The following is a 16855-nucleotide window of genomic DNA, read 5'->3' as shown; positions in this document are numbered from 1 at the left end:
GCTCACATTTTTCCCTTTTCCATTTCATCCTCACAACAGCCCTGTGAGGTAGGTTAGGCTGAGTGTGTGCAAATGGCCCAAGGTTGCCCAGCGAGATTCCATGGCAGAATGGAGGGGGATTTGAACCTGAGCCTTCCAGGTCCTAATACAGCACTCTGACCATTACATAGCCGGGAGTCATAGATCTCCAATGTCTTGTGTGGTAGGGACTGAGGTTTGAACCCAGAGTTTTTAAATCCTAATTCAGGAGTCCCCAAAATAGTGCCCGTGGGCACCATGGCACCAGCAAACACCTTTCCTGGTGCCCGCCAAGTGTTTTTTAGAAAGTGGGTGGCGTCACATGGGGCTTTTGCCCAGCAAGACTTTTGATTGGCCACTGGAGATTTGATTGGCTGTGGAGATTTTTAAAATGTTGCTTTGGCTGCACAAGGATCTGCACTGTGTGTCTGAAAGGAAGCTATGGCAGCCATTTTGTGGCTGGCTGCACCTCCTGCTATGAGCTCACTGTAACATTTCTAAGACATCCTGGAGCCGCGAAGGGTCTTGCACGGCCCATTGCCCATTTTAAGATTTGTTGTTGTTCAGTTGCACAGTCGAGTCCAACTCTTCGCAACCCCATGGACATTTTAAGATTACAGCAGTTATATTCTGCTGTCGCTCGACGCGCGGCTCGGCGGGGGGGGGGGGGTATAGAGGGAACATTGGTCCTAAGAGCACTTTCCTAGGTGCAAGTCCCACTGAATAACATGAGATTTACTCTCATCCATTTGCAAGCTGTGGTGGCTTAGAGGTCAAGATGCTGAGCTGCAGACCGGAAGGTCAGTAGTTCAGCAGTTCGAGACCCGAGTGTGCCGCATGACGGAGTGAGCTCCCGTCTCTGGCCCCAGCTCCTGCCAACCTAGCAGTTCGAAAGCAAGAAATTGCAAGTAGATAAATAGGTACTGCTTCAGTGGGAAGCTAACAGCGTTCCGTGCACCTTGGCGTTTAGTCATGCTAGTCACATGATCATGAAAACGTCTTTGGACAGCGCTGGCTCTTTGGCTTGGAAATGGAGATAAGCACCACCCCCTAGAGTTGGATTTGACTAGCTTTTGAGCAAGGGAAACCTGTACCTTTTAGATCCATTTAGGATTGCTCCCACTATTGCGTATCATGCTCATAGGAAATAATTTCAAAGCCAGAATACGATTTGAAACTGCTGAATTAGCAGACCTCAAGAAATTCAGCACTAACTTTCCCCCAGGTCTGAACAGGAATTTGGATTTCCTCACTCTCTGTAGGTGCTAGTAGTTTGACACATGACACACCTTCTACAGACGTCAGTCAGTTCTGCTGATCCTGTTTCTCACACTGCACCTTCCTCGATTAAATCGGATTTTATGTTAATACAACTTGGCCTATCTATCTAAAGTTGGGAGGGGTCGTCCTCGCCCACTCTAAAACAGAATGACTTCTCTTGGGTTCTTCTTTCAAGCTGGCCTCTCTTTGTAATGTCTCCCCATTCCTTCAGCTGCAAGAGGGAATTAGATAAGCATATGGAGCAGAAGTCCATCAGTAGCTATTAGCCACAAAGTATAGATAGGAACTCTCAGGCTGGGGCAAGGGATGCTCTGTATTCTCGGTGCTGCGGGGGGAAGCAGTGGGAGGGCTTCTAGCGTCCTGGCCCCACTGCTGGACCTCCTGATGGCACCTGGTATTTTTGGCCACTGTGTGACAGAGTTTTGGACTGGATGGGCCATCGGCCTGATCCAACATTGGCTTCTCTCTTATGTTCTTATGTTCACTTCCACTGCTTCTAATGGTAAGTATAAATAACTGTTACAGATATTCAGATCCTGTATCTGACAAAGAGAGTTCTATTTCAGGGAACATTTCTGTGCATTATCAATTCTATTAGGCCTTAAGGTACCCCTGGACTCTTGTTTAACTTTTGCTGCCACAGACTAACCCCACCCATTTGGAACAGCTGCCTTCCCATTAGCTCCCATTTTTAGCAGCCTCTCGGGCAGAAACAGTGACTGTCAAGGGGAAGATGGAGCTCCACGTTCGGATGGCGATGAGCCTACTATCGGAGCTCTAATACAATCGGTTCTTGGAAAAGCTCATAAAGCATTTTATAGACAAGGGGGAAAACAAGGGCGACACATCTGTACACTTTCCGAAATGTTCCCTTCCTCCCAGAAATTTCCCTTAAAACAAAAACAAAACACCCTCCGGCCATGGAGCAAAGCCCTCCACAGGAGTTTTGTTCTGCCAGCCAATACCTTCTTTCATCTGGCTCGACAAAGGGACCTTTGACTCTGTAGGGCTGCCAGCCCTGGGTTTGGAAACACCTGGATATTTGGGGGAGGAGCCTAGAGAGGAGGGGGTTGGGGAGGGACCTCATCAGGGTGCAATGCCACAGAGTCCACCTTCCAAAGCCGCAGGTTTTTTTCCAGGCCAGGGGATCTGATCTCTGTCACCTGGACATCAGCTGTAATGGCAGGAGATCTCCAGGCAAATATAGGGTTGCCAGATCCCGGTTGGGAAACTCCTGGAGATTTTGGGATAGAGCCTGAGGAGGACAGGGACCAGTGAGGTACGATGCCACAGATTTCACTCTCTAAAACTAACACCCATTTTCTCTGGGAAAACTAATCTCTGTAATCTCGCAATGAACTGTAATTCCAGTGGATCTCCAGGTCCCCCCAGGAGGTTGGCATCCCTAATTATCTGGGTGCCACCTGGAGGCTGGCACCCCTAACTCTCCAAAACTTGTACCCTGAAAAAATCTTGTTGGGCCTCTAAGGTGCTTCTGGATTCGAATCCAGCTCTTCTAGAGCAAACCAAGCCGGTTGCTGCCCTGTGAAACTACCGGCGTCTGGGACGCACCAGCTGCGCGGGCCTATCCGTGGAGCTCCTCCGCTCCATCTCCTGCCGCGGCCTGGGAACTGGGTGGGGAAGGGAGCGCGCCGCAGCCCACCCAATGCCCGAGCGGGGCGGAGCAGCCCAACTCGGCCGGAGCCCCGCTGGGCTGGTGGAGAGCGCCGCGATGCACAAGGCAGAGGCCCGGCCACGTCAGCACGACCACCCGGGGGCCAGTGCCAGGGGAGCCGCGGCAGGAAGCGACGGGGGCCGCCCTCAGCCCGGCCTGGCGCCCCCTGGACCCATGGAAAGCTCCGCGGGGCTGACGCTGGTAGGACCGGGTCGGGGGGAAAGACGCGCTGCGAGGGGAGGGCGCAGAAAACCCAGCAGTGGCCTTTGGGGAAAGGAAAAACTTTCTGGCCCGCTCGCTCACTTTCTAAACTTTATCCAACTCTTTCGCCTTGGGAAGGTGGCACTGGGGAGGCGCAAAGGAGAATCTTGGCTGGGACGCAGCGAGGGTTGCCAACGAGCCTGGAGGAAAACAATGGCCCGTCCCCTTAATGGAGACTTAATGGCATTTTTGCCAGGTCGTGTTATTTACTTGCACGCCCATTTCCACGCATTAAACCTGTGTTAAAGGGGAAGGATCCCCCCCCCCCCCCCCTCCCAGCTTTTGGCCACCCGACAAACACGGGCCAAACGCCAAGGGTGCACGGGAAAGGATATTGATTGGATAACAGTAGGTCATTCCCCCCTCCCCCCGCGCAGATTCTACTTGGATCAGGAAGGTACAAGAGACGAAAACATGATTAGATCCCCTGACAAAGGGAACGCAAAATGTGCAGGGACTGGAAAATAAAAAGATCTTTATTGACGTATTTTTATAGCAGGTGATGATGATTGTTATTATCAGGGCTTTTTTTGTAGAAAAAGCCCAGCAGGAACTCATTAGCACAATAGGCCACACCCAACAGCAGAAACTCATTAGCCTATTAGGCCACACCCCTGACCGCACAGCACATTAGCATATTAGGCCACACCGCTTGCCTGGGCGCCCCACGGCTGCGGGGAGCCCAGGCAAGCCCCCCCTTGAAGGGAAGGGAAGGCAAGCCAGCCCTTGGACAAGCTGGGGAGGCATTTAATGCCTCCCCGATCCTTCCAGGGTCCCCCCTGGCCTGTCCACCTCACAATCGCCAGGGGGGTCACTCTCCAGGCCTTCCCTCTGTAGCCAGGCACGCAGAGGTTTGGCTGTAGTGGGCGTGGCCAGCTCTGAAGACAGCCGGAACTCCCTTCCTGTGCGTTCCTGCCCCAAAATAGCCATGATTATTATTATTATTATTATTTGTTATTACTATTATTATTGCTAGATATGATGAACATCTGGCCCCTCCATTTTAAAAATTCCTAGCCAGCTAGTAGAAGACTGACACCTCAGAAGGGACGCTTGGCTGGATGAGTCTTCGTTCTCAGTCCTCACGCCTTCTGTATGGTGGGTTTTTTCCCTTATGGATGCACTTCCAACCATCTTTGCCCTCTTCCGCAAGCAGAAGTAATTCTGGCCGGTGGAGCCGGCACCAGGCCCACAGCCCGAATTTTGTTGCTTGTGGGGCAAAAACATTTCGGGTGGGGCTGCCTTTATTTATATGTCAGCTCCAATCTGCCCCCAAGCCCAACCGCCGGTGGCCACCCCTCTCCCTCCCCTCCTGTAAGATTTAAAGGGCCCTTCAGCTGATTGGCGGGGAGCATGTGGCCCACCAATCTGCTGGCTGGCCCTTTAAATCTTGCAGGAGGGAGGGAGCAGGGCACATGTCGTCTCCCACTTAAAAAATATTCTCAAAATTCTTGTGCGGCTGGCCCCTTAAGGAAGGGGGCAGAGCCCCCAATAGCCCCACTGTAGCTACAGGCTAGCCGGGCATCAGCATTCCCTGAGGGAGGGCAGCTGCCAGGGCCCAGTGTGGATACCCCACTGCCACTCACTCCTTTGCTTGTGCTCCCAGCTACACTCACTTCCCAGAGCCACTGAGGGGAATGGCTGCAGACAGTGGTGAGTGTGGGCAGTGGGAGAGCTCCTAAGCTGGCAGGCGAAGGACACACGGGCAGGTGGGTGGGGGAAAGGGAGGGAGGACATGCGTAGGGCCAGGTGGCGGGCAGAAGAGAGGGTAGCCTGGGAACTCTGTGCCCAGGGCCCCTGGAAACCTGGCATTGGCCCTGCTGGCCAGGCATCAAAAACAAACAAAAAAGAGGTTAACAGAGTCATGGCCTGTTCTCCAAAGAAGCCATCCAAGCAACTGTTAGATGGGCACTGGCCATTAGGTGGGCACCGGGCTCCACTCGCTCCCAGCCGTCAGCAACACAGGGGCCACAGGCATCCCCTCCTAAGCCCATGCCACTGCTGGCTAGGTCCAAGGCAGGGGCTAACCTACCTCACAGGGTTGTGGTGAGGATAACATGGAGAAGGGGAGCCTGCTGTATGCTGCTCTGGCATTTGAATAGGAAGTGTTTTCTCTGTTATGGGTATGTCCCCGCTGCTTGTTTTATGGCTGCCCACTATTGGATCACTATGCAAAACCCTAAATAGAGACGCTTAATTTTATTCACTAGATCAGCCAAATGTGTTGGAAGGCTTAAAGGCATTCCCTGGATGGAAAGAAAGTGTTCTTGTGCTTCTAGAGCAGAGGTGTCGAACTCATTTGTTATGAGGGCCGGATCTGACATAAATGTTACTTTGTTGGGCCAGGTCATGTGTGTCATAAAATGTAATGCCAGCTGCCGGAGATATAAACTGCAAAAAGGACAGCAGCGGGTAAGCTCCGAGTTGGTGTATCCTCATTGCAAGGCCTCATGGGGTGCAAAGGAAAATCCATTTGGGTGGACTGGAAAGCCAGCGGTGCAGCACTAGGCAGATGCCCCCACACCGTTTGACTGCTGCAGACGAGGTTGTTCTGCCATGCCGAAGCCACAATCGGAGTGGCTCCGCCCACTCTCCCCTAGCAGTCTCCTGTTCCCGCCCTTGCACTAGTTGCTCGCAGGCCGCTTAAGAGCTCTGGATGGGCTGGTTCCGGCCCCCGGGCCTTATGTTTGACACCCTGTTCTAGAGCAATAGAAAATGTTTCACTTGTGCTGTTACATTGTCCCTTGTTTGTTATGCACTAATGTTGCACCGGTAGTGGCTCCATTTAAATTAGAAGCAGCGCAAGTACCATGGTATACTAGTACATTCTTGTTCTCTAGCATCACGTCCAATCTGCTGATGTTCAAAGTGGTGCTCAGCAAGGCTGAGATGATACAAGGGAGACGAGCACATTATTTGTGAGAAATGTACTTATTTACATCTTTTCCTCTCTGTCTTTCAACCCAGCGGGTACCCAACACGGCTTACTTTGTTCTCCCCCCCCCCATTTTATCTTCACAACCACCCTGTGAGTTAGCTTAGGCTGAGAGTGTGTCACTGGACCAAGGTCACCTAGCGAGTACACCACACTGACTCTCATGTGGTGGTAATTTGAGCAAAGTTTGAGTCCAGTGGCACCTCTAAGGACAATACATTTTAATTCTGGGGTATAAGGTTTCCTGTGCATGCACACTGCTTCAGATACATATGGGTAATCTGTTAAGTCATAGCAGCAAATATAGAATTTGTAATGCAAATCGGATGTCCTAATTGGATGATGTGTATTAAGAATGGTAATAGGGCAAACCAGGGTTCCAGGGGAATATGCAGTATGGAGTCTGGCTGTTGCTTTGGCTCTTTTAGCTTTGCAACAACCTACTCCAAGGGTGTAACCCAGGGAATACCACTGCCTCTTGGAGGGGTTGCCAGGGCACAGGAGAAGAGCCCACCAGCAGTGTTCCCTCTAAGCTGAGGTAGTGTGAGCTAGCTCACAGTTTTTTAGCTTCTGGCTCACGGATTTCTGTCTTAGCTCAGGAAGGATGGCTCCAGAGCAAACTCGTTTATGCAGTAGCAAAATTGCTTGCTCACAACTTTAATGCCAGTAGCTCCCAAAGTAGAATTTTTGCTCACAAGACTCCACAGCTTAGAGGGAGCATTGGTCAGTGGTCACAGGGGAGAAAAACCCCTCACCTCCCACAGCCACTTTCCAAGCAGAAGTTGGGGGAGGCAGGATTTTTACTGAGGGGCAGGAAATGGGCGTCAGTGAATGCTCCCTCTAAGCTGTCGCGTCTTGTGAGCAAAAATTCTACTTTGTGAGCTACTGGCATTAAAATTGTGAGCAAGCGACTGCATAAATTAGTTTGCTCTGGAGCCATCCTTCCTGAGCTAAGACAAAAATGTGTGAGCCAGAGGTTAAGAAACTGAGCTAGCCCACACTAACTCATCTTGGAGGGAACACTGAAAGTGGCCACCACTGCTTAGGTTCCCGGGGATTTGGAGACCGAGAGGGCCATCCTAAGCCCACTGACTTCAATTTATTTATTTACAGTAATTATTTATTTATTCAGTGGACTCAGAAGGCTGTGACACTGCTTCGGATGTCATTGTAAGCCCCCTGACTTAACGGCGCGAAAACTCAAGGTTACCCGATTTAAACTCCTGACATGAATTTATCTAGCTGATCTCCCCCTAACCTAGCTACCTTCTCTTAATATTCTTTGCCAGCATCCTCTGTCTGTCCAGAGAGCTGGAAATGAGAGCCGCCCAGGGTTCCTTTGATTAAGTCACCAGCAACTGGCATTAATAAAAAGGGGCTTTCCCCAAATCTTCCCTGGCCACAGAGTCATCACTTTCTGGCTTGCCTAGTCCTGACACCCGAAAAGAAAAAGATCTCTTGTTATTTCCAGGAACCATCCCTCTACACCATCAAGGCGATTTTCATCTTGGACAGCTTTGGGCAAAGACTTCTGGCCAAGGTTAGTGCCACCAGTGGCTTGGTCGATAGCCTAGTCTGGTTTTGAGAAGGTGTCAAGATAGAGTTACAGATACCATTTGAAAGTTGGGGAATGCTGAATCTCTCTTGAGGGGATTCGTGCCACTTGCTGAAAATGAGACACACAATTTATGTATTTATTTGGTTTCTGTCCCACCATCCCTACAAGCGATAGATCAGAGATACAGAAATCAGCCCTGACTGTTCCCTGGGAAGCCAGATACTGAAGCTGAAGCTCAAATACTTTGGCCACCAAATGAGAAGGGAGCACTCACTGGAGAAGACCCTGATGCTGGGAAAGATTGAAGGTCAAAAAAGAAAGGGACGGCAAAGGATGAGATGGTTAGACAGTGTTATCGATGCAACGAACATGAAATTAAGCAAACTCCGGAGCACAACAGAAGACAGGAGGGCCTGGCGTGATGTGGTTCATGGGGTCGCGAAGAGTCGGACTTGACTGTGTGACTGAACAACAACAACAACAAAAATCATTTACAAATGATAAGTTTCCCATTCTTTCTGTTGAAAACTCAGAACAAATTACCTATGGCTCCCGGGCAGTCTGTCTTTGGAACCATAATGATTTAAATAATTATCATATGGCAGTGTGTGTAGTATAGCCATGAGATCCTAAGATTGTCTGGCAGGCAGAAGTTCTAGCTCTTTTAGCCTTATGCACCACTAGGCTTGTTTTGAAGGCAAGAGACATTTCAGAGTGGTTTGCCATTAACTGCCTCTGCGTCATGCCCCTGGTATTCCTTTGAGGTTGCCCTTCCAAATACTAGCCATGGCTGACCCTGCTTTGCTTCCGAGATATGACGAGATCGAGCTAGCCTGGGCTATCTAGGTCAGGGCTACTGGAACAGTGACCAGATCGGACAGCTTGAATCCAGGCTACCAGACGGACTGCCTCCTTCCATGTGTGCTGGTCTGCTGTAGGAGCCCACGATGGCAGAAGGGTGCCTGGTGGGGACCCTCAAGCAGGCCTTTTGGTAGCCCCCCATACATCTTTGGAACTCCATGAGTTGCCCCTCTTTGGAACTCCTTACCCTATGAGTTGCATCTGGCCCCCATCAAAAAGGTCATCCAAAAAGAGCTTTAGAAACTATTTTAGAATGCCTTTTGAAATCAATTCCTATCCCAGGATTTCAGTCGTGGATTAGTTGCGAGAAGTTTTTTAATCTCTCGCCTTTTTGACTTTATAAGAGAACGTAAGAACTGCCCTACTGGAACTGATTAAAGGCTTGAGTGCTCATGAGCAAAGACCAAAAAGTGACAGCCTTCATTTCTGAAATGCTCCCAAGCAACTGGTGTTTAGAGATATACTGCCACTCGATAGGGAGGTTCTATTTAAGTATCATGGATGATAGCCGTTGCTGGACCTATCTTCCATGAAAACAGTTCTTCAACAGGCTGTACTAAATTTAATATCCAAGGGCTTTTATGCTTGAGTCAAGCTGAAAATGGGAATTAGATGTAAAAGAAAACAGGATGGTTGTAGTAATAGGGCATTCCTAAATTCATTCCTAAATTTGTACGGGTGAAGGGAGTCAATACAATATAATTTTTCAGGATATTTAAAAAAAATTCTCCAAGTGGCAGATGTTCCCCATTCAGAAATTATAAACCTTTTTTCAAATAACAACTGGAATTGTTAGAAAAATGCTGCTCACCGAGGAAGGGAAACGAGATGGCTAGTTTTAAAAACATTGATGCAGCTCAAGCTCGAACAAAGTTGATGCTTAGTTGTGAATTATCTGCCCACTAGCTGTCTCATTCCACAAGACATTCTTGCCTGTCTCTTCACAGTACTACGACAGCACATTTCCATCCACGAAAGAACAGAAGATCTTTGAGAAAAATGTCTTCAACAAAACTCACAAGACTGACAGTGAGTATGCAACTATTAGGGATGGAAAGAGACCAGCAGACGGCAGCTCCTGGCCTGAATCTGGCCTTCGCCCTCTAGCTCGATTCTCTTCTTCCTCCTCCTCCCTCTGCCAAATACAGATATTTGAAGTGGCAGTTTTGAAGAGACACGGATCCAGTGATAAAGGGGAAGACAGAGAGCGGAGGAGAAAACAGGAGCTGCGGCATCAGTGATGAAGGAAAGAGGCCAAATCAACAGGCCAATTTGAGGAGGCTGGGGGGGTGGGGGTGGATTAGAGTTGCCAACCTCCCGGTGGTTAAAGTCAAGGACAAGAGATCACAGGACAGGCTGAACTTTGTAAGGAAAAACAACCGTGATATGATAATGAAACCTTGTTAGAGAAAAAATATCTTCTTTTAAGTATCCAATGAATAATAAATCATAAAGGTGTTTTATTTGAAGTAAATTGGTCTCAAGTTTTTCTTTCTGATGGTACAGCACTCAATAGACGGTTTCACTCAAGGTTTCATCAGATGAGACCTTACACCTTTTGTATTTTTCTACTCCTGCTAGAAAGGAAGAGGGAGTAGAAAAAATAAAAAAGGCATAAGGTTTAATCTGATGAAACCTTGAGTGAAACAGTCCATTGAGTGCTGTACGTCAGAAAGAAAAACTTGAGACCAATTTACTTCAAAGAAAACACCTTTATGATTTGTTATTCACTGGATAATTAAAGAAGATATATTTTTCTCTAACAAGGTTTTGTTATCATATCACGGTGGTTTTTCCTTACAGAGCTCAACCTCCTGGTTGTGGCTGGAGATCTCCTGCACCAAAATGTTTCTGACTGGCTACGCGCAGACTATATGGGACTTGTTTACCTTCAAAAGGGCTACCAGGATCAGAGAGCACAAAGCTTCCTCAGAGCCGAAAGACTCAGTCCAGTACAGCTGAATGACCCAATTAAAGGGCAGCGACTAAGGGGAGTAAGGTTGCCAGCCTCCAGCTGGTGGCTGGAGATCTTCAGGGATTACGGCTCATCTCCAGGTGACAGAGATCAGTTCTCCTGGAGATAGGGTTGCCAAGTCCTATCTTCACCCCCTGCGGGGGACTTTGGGGGTCGTTCCTGGAGGGGGCGGGGCATCCCCATGTGATGGTGTCATGTTGGGGATGTCCCCTGCGTCCGCCCACCCAACAGAGGCGCCGGTTCCCTGCAGTTAAAGGGGCCCCTGTAACTGCAGGGAACCGGTGTTTCCCACCTCTGCAGGGCTCTTCTTCTGTTCTTAAGCCTCCCACGGTCTGCAAGTGGCAGTAGAGCTGCCAATTTTTAAACAGGTCCCTCTAGCTGTCCCTTGAAAATTGGTTCAATCCACAGCAATTATCAGGTGCTATATTTTATATGGAAAAGCTTCCACTGCACATTTCTGCTTGTTGAACAGTGGGACAGGGCAATTTTTTTTCTTGGCAACCATAATCAGAAACATCCCACATAGGGTTACCAACTCCGGGTTGGAAAAATCCTGGAGATTTTGGCGGCCGAGCCTGAGAAGGGTAGCCCTTTGAAGGTAAACAAGCCCTATCCGGTCTGCCTGTGGCCAGGGAGAAAGGTTTTGGTGCACTGTGGCTGCACCCACTTAAAAAGGTCAGCCCGGGACAGAGTGAGTGAGCATCTTCAACATTAAAGAGCGTGCAAAGGCAGACGGAGGAGTGCAGAATTCTCCAAAACCCTGTCCCAGCAGTGGTCCGAATAATTTCATCTCTCTTTCCCCCCCCTCCTCAGGTGAGATCGCTTTTTTGGAAGGTCTGACTATTGTCTATAAAAGCAGCATTGACCTCTTTTTGTATGTGGTGGGGAGCTCCAATGAAAACGAGGTAAGCCTTGCTTCTGAGAACAGTTTTCTAGCAAGGAGGAAGAAAGGGATGCCAGTCCCCAGGTGGGGGCGGGGGATCCCCCAATTTTGCGGAATCCTGTGCCGGCAGCCCCCATTTGTAAAAAAACATTTAAATCAACCCTTAAATGCTTTTTGGCACCAGGCTGCCTTCCTAACATGATGACGTCACTTCTGCGTGATGTCATCATGTTGTGGACATCCCCGCACCCTCCAGGAAGCCCCCCAAGTCCCCCACCGGCGAATGGACAGGACTTGGGAATCCTAGAGGGAGACCACCAGTTAACAGTGAAGCCAGGATTCTCCCTCACCCCCACCCCAGTCCGGCACCCATTCTCACACTTCCTTTCAGTTTTGTCCCTCACAGTTCAGATGATGCTTTTTTTTGGGGGGGGGGGTAGCTCATTTCCCCTCCTTGAAGGCGGATCATGCAGGGATCCCCAACCTTTTTGAACCTCTGGGTACCTTTTGAATTCTGAACCGTGTGTATGGCACAAAATGGATGCTATAGGAGGCAGGGCCAGGCATAAAATGGCTGCCACAGTGAAGATCCTTGCTCTGGGGAGGCAGTTGCTGCCAAAGGAACGTTTTTAAAAATCTGCATAGCCAGTGGCCAATGAGAAGCCTAGACTAGCAAAAAAACCTACCTGGCCCTGTCCACTTTCTAAAAACACTCGGCAGACACCAGAGAAGTTGTCGCCGGAACCCCTGCTTAGTGGACTTTGGATCATGCTCATCAGCTTCTGTGACATATATCTTGTTTCTTTGCTTCCGGATTTAAATTGCGGCCTTATTGGGTAAGGACTGTGCTCTCTTTGTACTTCGTTGAGCACGTAGTCCTCAGTCAGGGAAAATATGTGTTGAGCAGAAATGGTACGCCGCTTGATTTGTTTGGGGAGGGGCTGTGGCCCAGTGGCAGAGCATCTGCTTTGCATGCAGAAGGTCCCAGGTTCAATCCCCAGCATCTCCAGTTAAAAGCAATAGGCAGCGTGTGTTGCGAAAGACCTCTGCCTGAGACTGCAGGGAGCCACTATGAGTCACTGTAGACCGGGGGTCCCGAGCGTTTTTGAGCCTGCAGGCACCTTTGGAATTCTGACACAGCATGGTGGATGCAGCAGCAAAATGGCTGCCACAGAATGGCTACTGCAGAAGGCAGAGCCGTCACAAAATGGCCTCTGCAGCTTGCCTTCAGTCACACAGTGAAGATCCTTCTGCTGTGGTGGCAGCTGCTGTCAAAGCAATGCTTAAAAAACCCTGCCCAAGCAATCAAGTCTCCAGCGCCCAATCAGAAGCTTGGCTGGGGCAAAGCCTCATCTTGCCACCTACTTTCTAAAAACACCTGGCGGGAACCAGGAAGATATCTGCGGCAGTGTTCCCTCTAAGCTGAGTTAGTGTGAGCTAGCTCACAGTTTCTTAGCCTCCAGCTCACACATTTTTGTCTTAGCTCAGGAAGGATGGCTCCAGAGCAAACTAATTTATGCGGTAGCCAAACCGCTCGCTCACAAAGTAGAATTTTTGCTCACAAGACTCCACAGCTTAGAGGGAGCATTGATCTGCGGGACCCCATGGGCAGTATGTTGGGAACCCCTGGCGTAGAGAACGTAGACCGTGATGAACCAAAACTCTGGCTCGGTATAAGGCAGCTTCATGACTTCATGGATGCTTGCCTTCCTTCCCTGACCCTGCTTTGTTTTTCTTCTTCCACAGCTGATGTTGATGTCAGTTCTCAACTGTCTCTTTGAATCCCTCAATCACATGCTACGGTAAGTATGGCTAATCCTGGAGGAGATCACAGACAATGGGGTTAGATCCAATGGGTTTTCCTGATGGGGGGGGAAATGAGGGGTTCCCTTTGACCGCCAAGGCCATGCTGGGGATCGCGGGACCTGCATGGATCAAAATCATGTGGGATGGGGCACAGGATCGGGAACTGAAAGGCTGAACAACTAGAAAATAAAATAAGAGAGAGAAGTGGACTCTAACTTGGAGAACCGGGTTTGATTCCCCACTCCTCCCCGTGAAGCCTGCTGGGGGACCTTGGGCCACTCACAGTTCTCTCCAAACTCTCTCAGCCCCACCTACCTCACAAAGTGGCTGTTGTGGGGAGAGGAAAGGAAGGTGGTTGTAAGCTGCTTTGAGACTCCTTAGGGCGGAGAAAAGCAGGGTATAAAAAACAACTCTTCTTCTTCTTCAGCATCCCATCCCACACAGTGGCCAGCCAGTTTCTCTGGAGGGCCAACACCATGTTGCCTTCTGGCTCTGGGATTCAGAGGATTACTGCCTTTGAATGTGGAGGTTCCTCTCAGTCACCATGGCTAATAGCCATTGATAGACTTATCCTCCATGAATCTATCTAATCCCCTTTTAAAGCTGTTTATTACTGTGGCCATCAGGAGGACATCCTCTGGCAGCGAATTCCACATTTTAATCACTCTCTGTGTAAATAAATTTGCTCTTACTGTGACGCTGCCCTGACCTGGATAGCCCAGGCTAGCCTGATCCCATCAGATCTTGGAACGCTAAGCAGGGTTGGCCATGGCTAGTATTTGGAAGCGCAACCTCTAAGGAATAACAGGGTCATGACGCAGAGGCAGGCAATGGCAAACCACCTCTGAAATGTCTCTTGCCTTAAAAACAAGTCTCGTTCACCTCCTAGTGGTGCATAACACTAAAGAGCTAGAACTTCTGCCTGCCAGACAATCTTAGGATCTCCTGTCTAGTCTACACACAATGCCATATGATAATTATTATAACTGTGGTACTGGGTAGGTATGGAAGCAATGGTCTGGCCTGGCAGCTTTTCTCAGAAATCCTGGGAACTGTAACTTTAATTTGGTGCAGATAATTCTCTCTTCGGGATTCTGCGTTCCCTTCTCTCTGAACTACAATCCCCAGGATTCCTTGAGAAAGAAGGAATTGCTTCAACCAGTTTAAGTCTGTGGCACTGTGGATACATCCTGAGTGTTTCTCCAACATGCTTTGTTTTGCATCTAGAAAAAACGTGGAGAAACGGACCCTGATGGAGAATATGGATGGGGCATTCCTTGTGGTGGATGAGATTGTCGACGGAGGGTGAGCTGCGCATAGAGAAAGAGAGAATGTTGTGCTGAGTTGACAGAGAAAGACGCCGTGAATTAAGAATCTGCTTAAAACAAATGGTTCACATCCTGTATGGCAGTATTATCCAAAAGCCCTTTTCCAGGGTGAGATGAGTTTGGCTGGTCTCAGCAAATTGCCTAACACACATGAAGCTGCCTTATACTGAATCAGGCCAGGGGTCATTTCCTGCAGGAGCGCACAGGAGCAGAGCTCCGGCAGTAAAGAGCCCAGGGGGCGGGCACATGCAACAAGCCCCACCCCCTGCTCCCAGCAGCCCTCAATCAGAGCAAGAAGCAGCCAGATAAGCTGCAAAGCCCCCCCTGCCCCCCCATCCCAAACAGTCCAGTGGCACCTTTAAGACCAAGTTTTATTCAGGTACAAGCTCCTCTGTGAGGGCAGATCTGCACGTCTCCCCCTCCCCCCAAATAGCTAGCAATCCAAAACAGTCCAGTGGAGCCTGAGCATTGGGTGTTGCCTTCTGACACACTTCCGGTGATGTCAGGGGGTGTGGCATAAGCAAATGAGTTATGCTAATGAGTTATGCTAATGAGCTCCTGCACCTTTTTTTCTACGAAATGACCCCTGAATCAGGCCATTGGTCCATCAAAGTCAGTATTGTCTGCTCAGACTGGCAGCCGGTCTCCAGGGGCTTTGATGGAGGTCTTTCACATCACCTCCTACCTGATCCTTTAACTGGAGAAGCCACGGATCGAACTTGGAGCCTTCTGCATACCAAGCAGATGCTCTACCACTGAGCCACAGCCCCTCCCCAAACACCACTCTCAGTTTTTAGTCTGGATATAAGTGTATCTGCTGTGGCTCACTCAAATCCGATTGCTAAAGCAGTCAACTATATCGAGGGTAAAACATTCTAAAAGATCACCCAGGTGGCTCCACAAAATCACATTAAGAAATCCCTTTACATGGTAATCTCGAGTAATGGATCCAGTTTAAAGCATGACCTCGATGAACGAAGTTTTCATGTTTTTACAAAACAAACCGTTATATCATCTGAACTGGGTCTCTTTCCTGCTTTTTGAAATCCTTTGAGACTCACACCTAACAGTAATTCCTCAACTGGGTAAGGTAGTTATGAGTCTCAGGAAGAGCAGCAGGCTATAAATAAATTGACTCAATAAACATCTATTTATTTATTTATTTGTTTAATTTCTAGCCCTCCCTCCCCACGCAGCAGGCTCAGGGCGGGTCACAACACTCTTAAAACATACAATAAGTTAAAATATAACACAGTTCTTAAAATTTATAAGTCACTAAACAGTACTAATACATGGAGCATTAAGTGGCGTCAGTTGCAGGCTTTAATGAGTCAAAGAGGACTCTGATTATGTGTAGCTGCAGATGGAACAGGACAAGGTAAGTGAGTTGGTGGGGAGAGCAGCTATGATGGACTAGAGCAGGGGTGTCAGACATAAGGCCCGGGGGCTGGAACCAGCCCATCCAGGGCTGTTATGTGGCCCGCAAGCAACTGGTGCAAGGGAGGGAATAGGAGGCTGCTCCGGTGGGGGTGGAGCCACTCCAATTGTGGCTTCAGCTCTGCGGGACAACCTTGTCTGCAGCAGTCAAGCAGAACCCTGTCACTTCAGGGACTGGTAAGTTGGGAGCTACTGCAGCCGCATTCATACCTCTCCACTCGGCCTGCAGCTCCAGGGATGCTGTCCCTGATGGCCGCAGAGACCAGCGTTTGCACATGGGTGTGTGTGTGTGTGTGTGCAGACGATCCTCTGTTGGGGCATGGGAGCATCTATCCAGCACTGCACTGCTGGCTCTCCAATCTTCCCATGTGGATTTTCTTTTGCACTGCCTCCAGTGTTCCCTCTAAGCTGAGTTAGTGTGAGCTAGCTCACAGTTTTTTTGAGCCTCTGACTCACACATTTTTGTCTTGGCTCAGGAAGGATGGCTCCAGAACAAACTAATTTATGCAGTAGCCAAATCACTCGCTCACAACTTTAATGCCAGTAGCTCACAATTTTTGCTCACAAGACTCCATACCTTAGCGGGAGCATTGACCCCCTCCCCCAGCCCATTGACCCCCTCCCCCTACAGTAAGGACAAACCAACTCGTTCTATGGCACACATAGCCCAGCTCAACAAATGACATTTATGTCAGATCCGGCCCTCATAACAAATGAGTTTGACGCCTCTGGACTAGAGCAAAGTAGCTAGAGTAGAGGGGGGGGGTTGTAGATAGATTAACACTGCCTCAATCATAGGCCTGGCGGAACATCTCTGGCCCCGGTCACACTAGCGGG

At 49.2% G+C, this 16855-nt stretch overlaps 1 protein-coding gene across 2 annotated transcripts in view; it reads left to right on the top strand.

Annotated features, from left to right (window-relative positions):
- Nucleotides 1-2925: 2925 nt before the first annotated feature.
- The window catches only part of COPZ2 (coatomer protein complex subunit zeta 2), a 37554-nt gene continuing 23624 nt past the window's right edge, over nucleotides 2926-16855 (top strand). The window contains exons 1-6 of one of the 2 annotated variants that reach the window (XM_015412446.1): nucleotides 2926-3175; nucleotides 7642-7710; nucleotides 9537-9618; nucleotides 11378-11469; nucleotides 13194-13249; nucleotides 14481-14558. In XM_015412446.1, the coding sequence (XP_015267932.1) occupies nucleotides 2966-3175; nucleotides 7642-7710; nucleotides 9537-9618; nucleotides 11378-11469; nucleotides 13194-13249; nucleotides 14481-14558 (587 nt within the window). In that variant the 5' untranslated portion in view covers nucleotides 2926-2965. The remainder of the gene's footprint in view (nucleotides 3176-7641; nucleotides 7711-9536; nucleotides 9619-11377; nucleotides 11470-13193; nucleotides 13250-14480; nucleotides 14559-16855) is intronic. The other variant, XR_001482560.1, reaches the window with a different exon arrangement.

Source organism: Gekko japonicus, unplaced genomic scaffold (assembly GCF_001447785.1).
Source record: "Gekko japonicus isolate JY-2015 unplaced genomic scaffold, Gekko_japonicus_V1.1 scaffold8, whole genome shotgun sequence".
In the NCBI taxonomy this organism is placed as follows: Eukaryota; Metazoa; Chordata; class Lepidosauria; order Squamata; family Gekkonidae; genus Gekko; species Gekko japonicus.
This window is presented reverse-complemented; position numbering and strand designations above follow the sequence as displayed.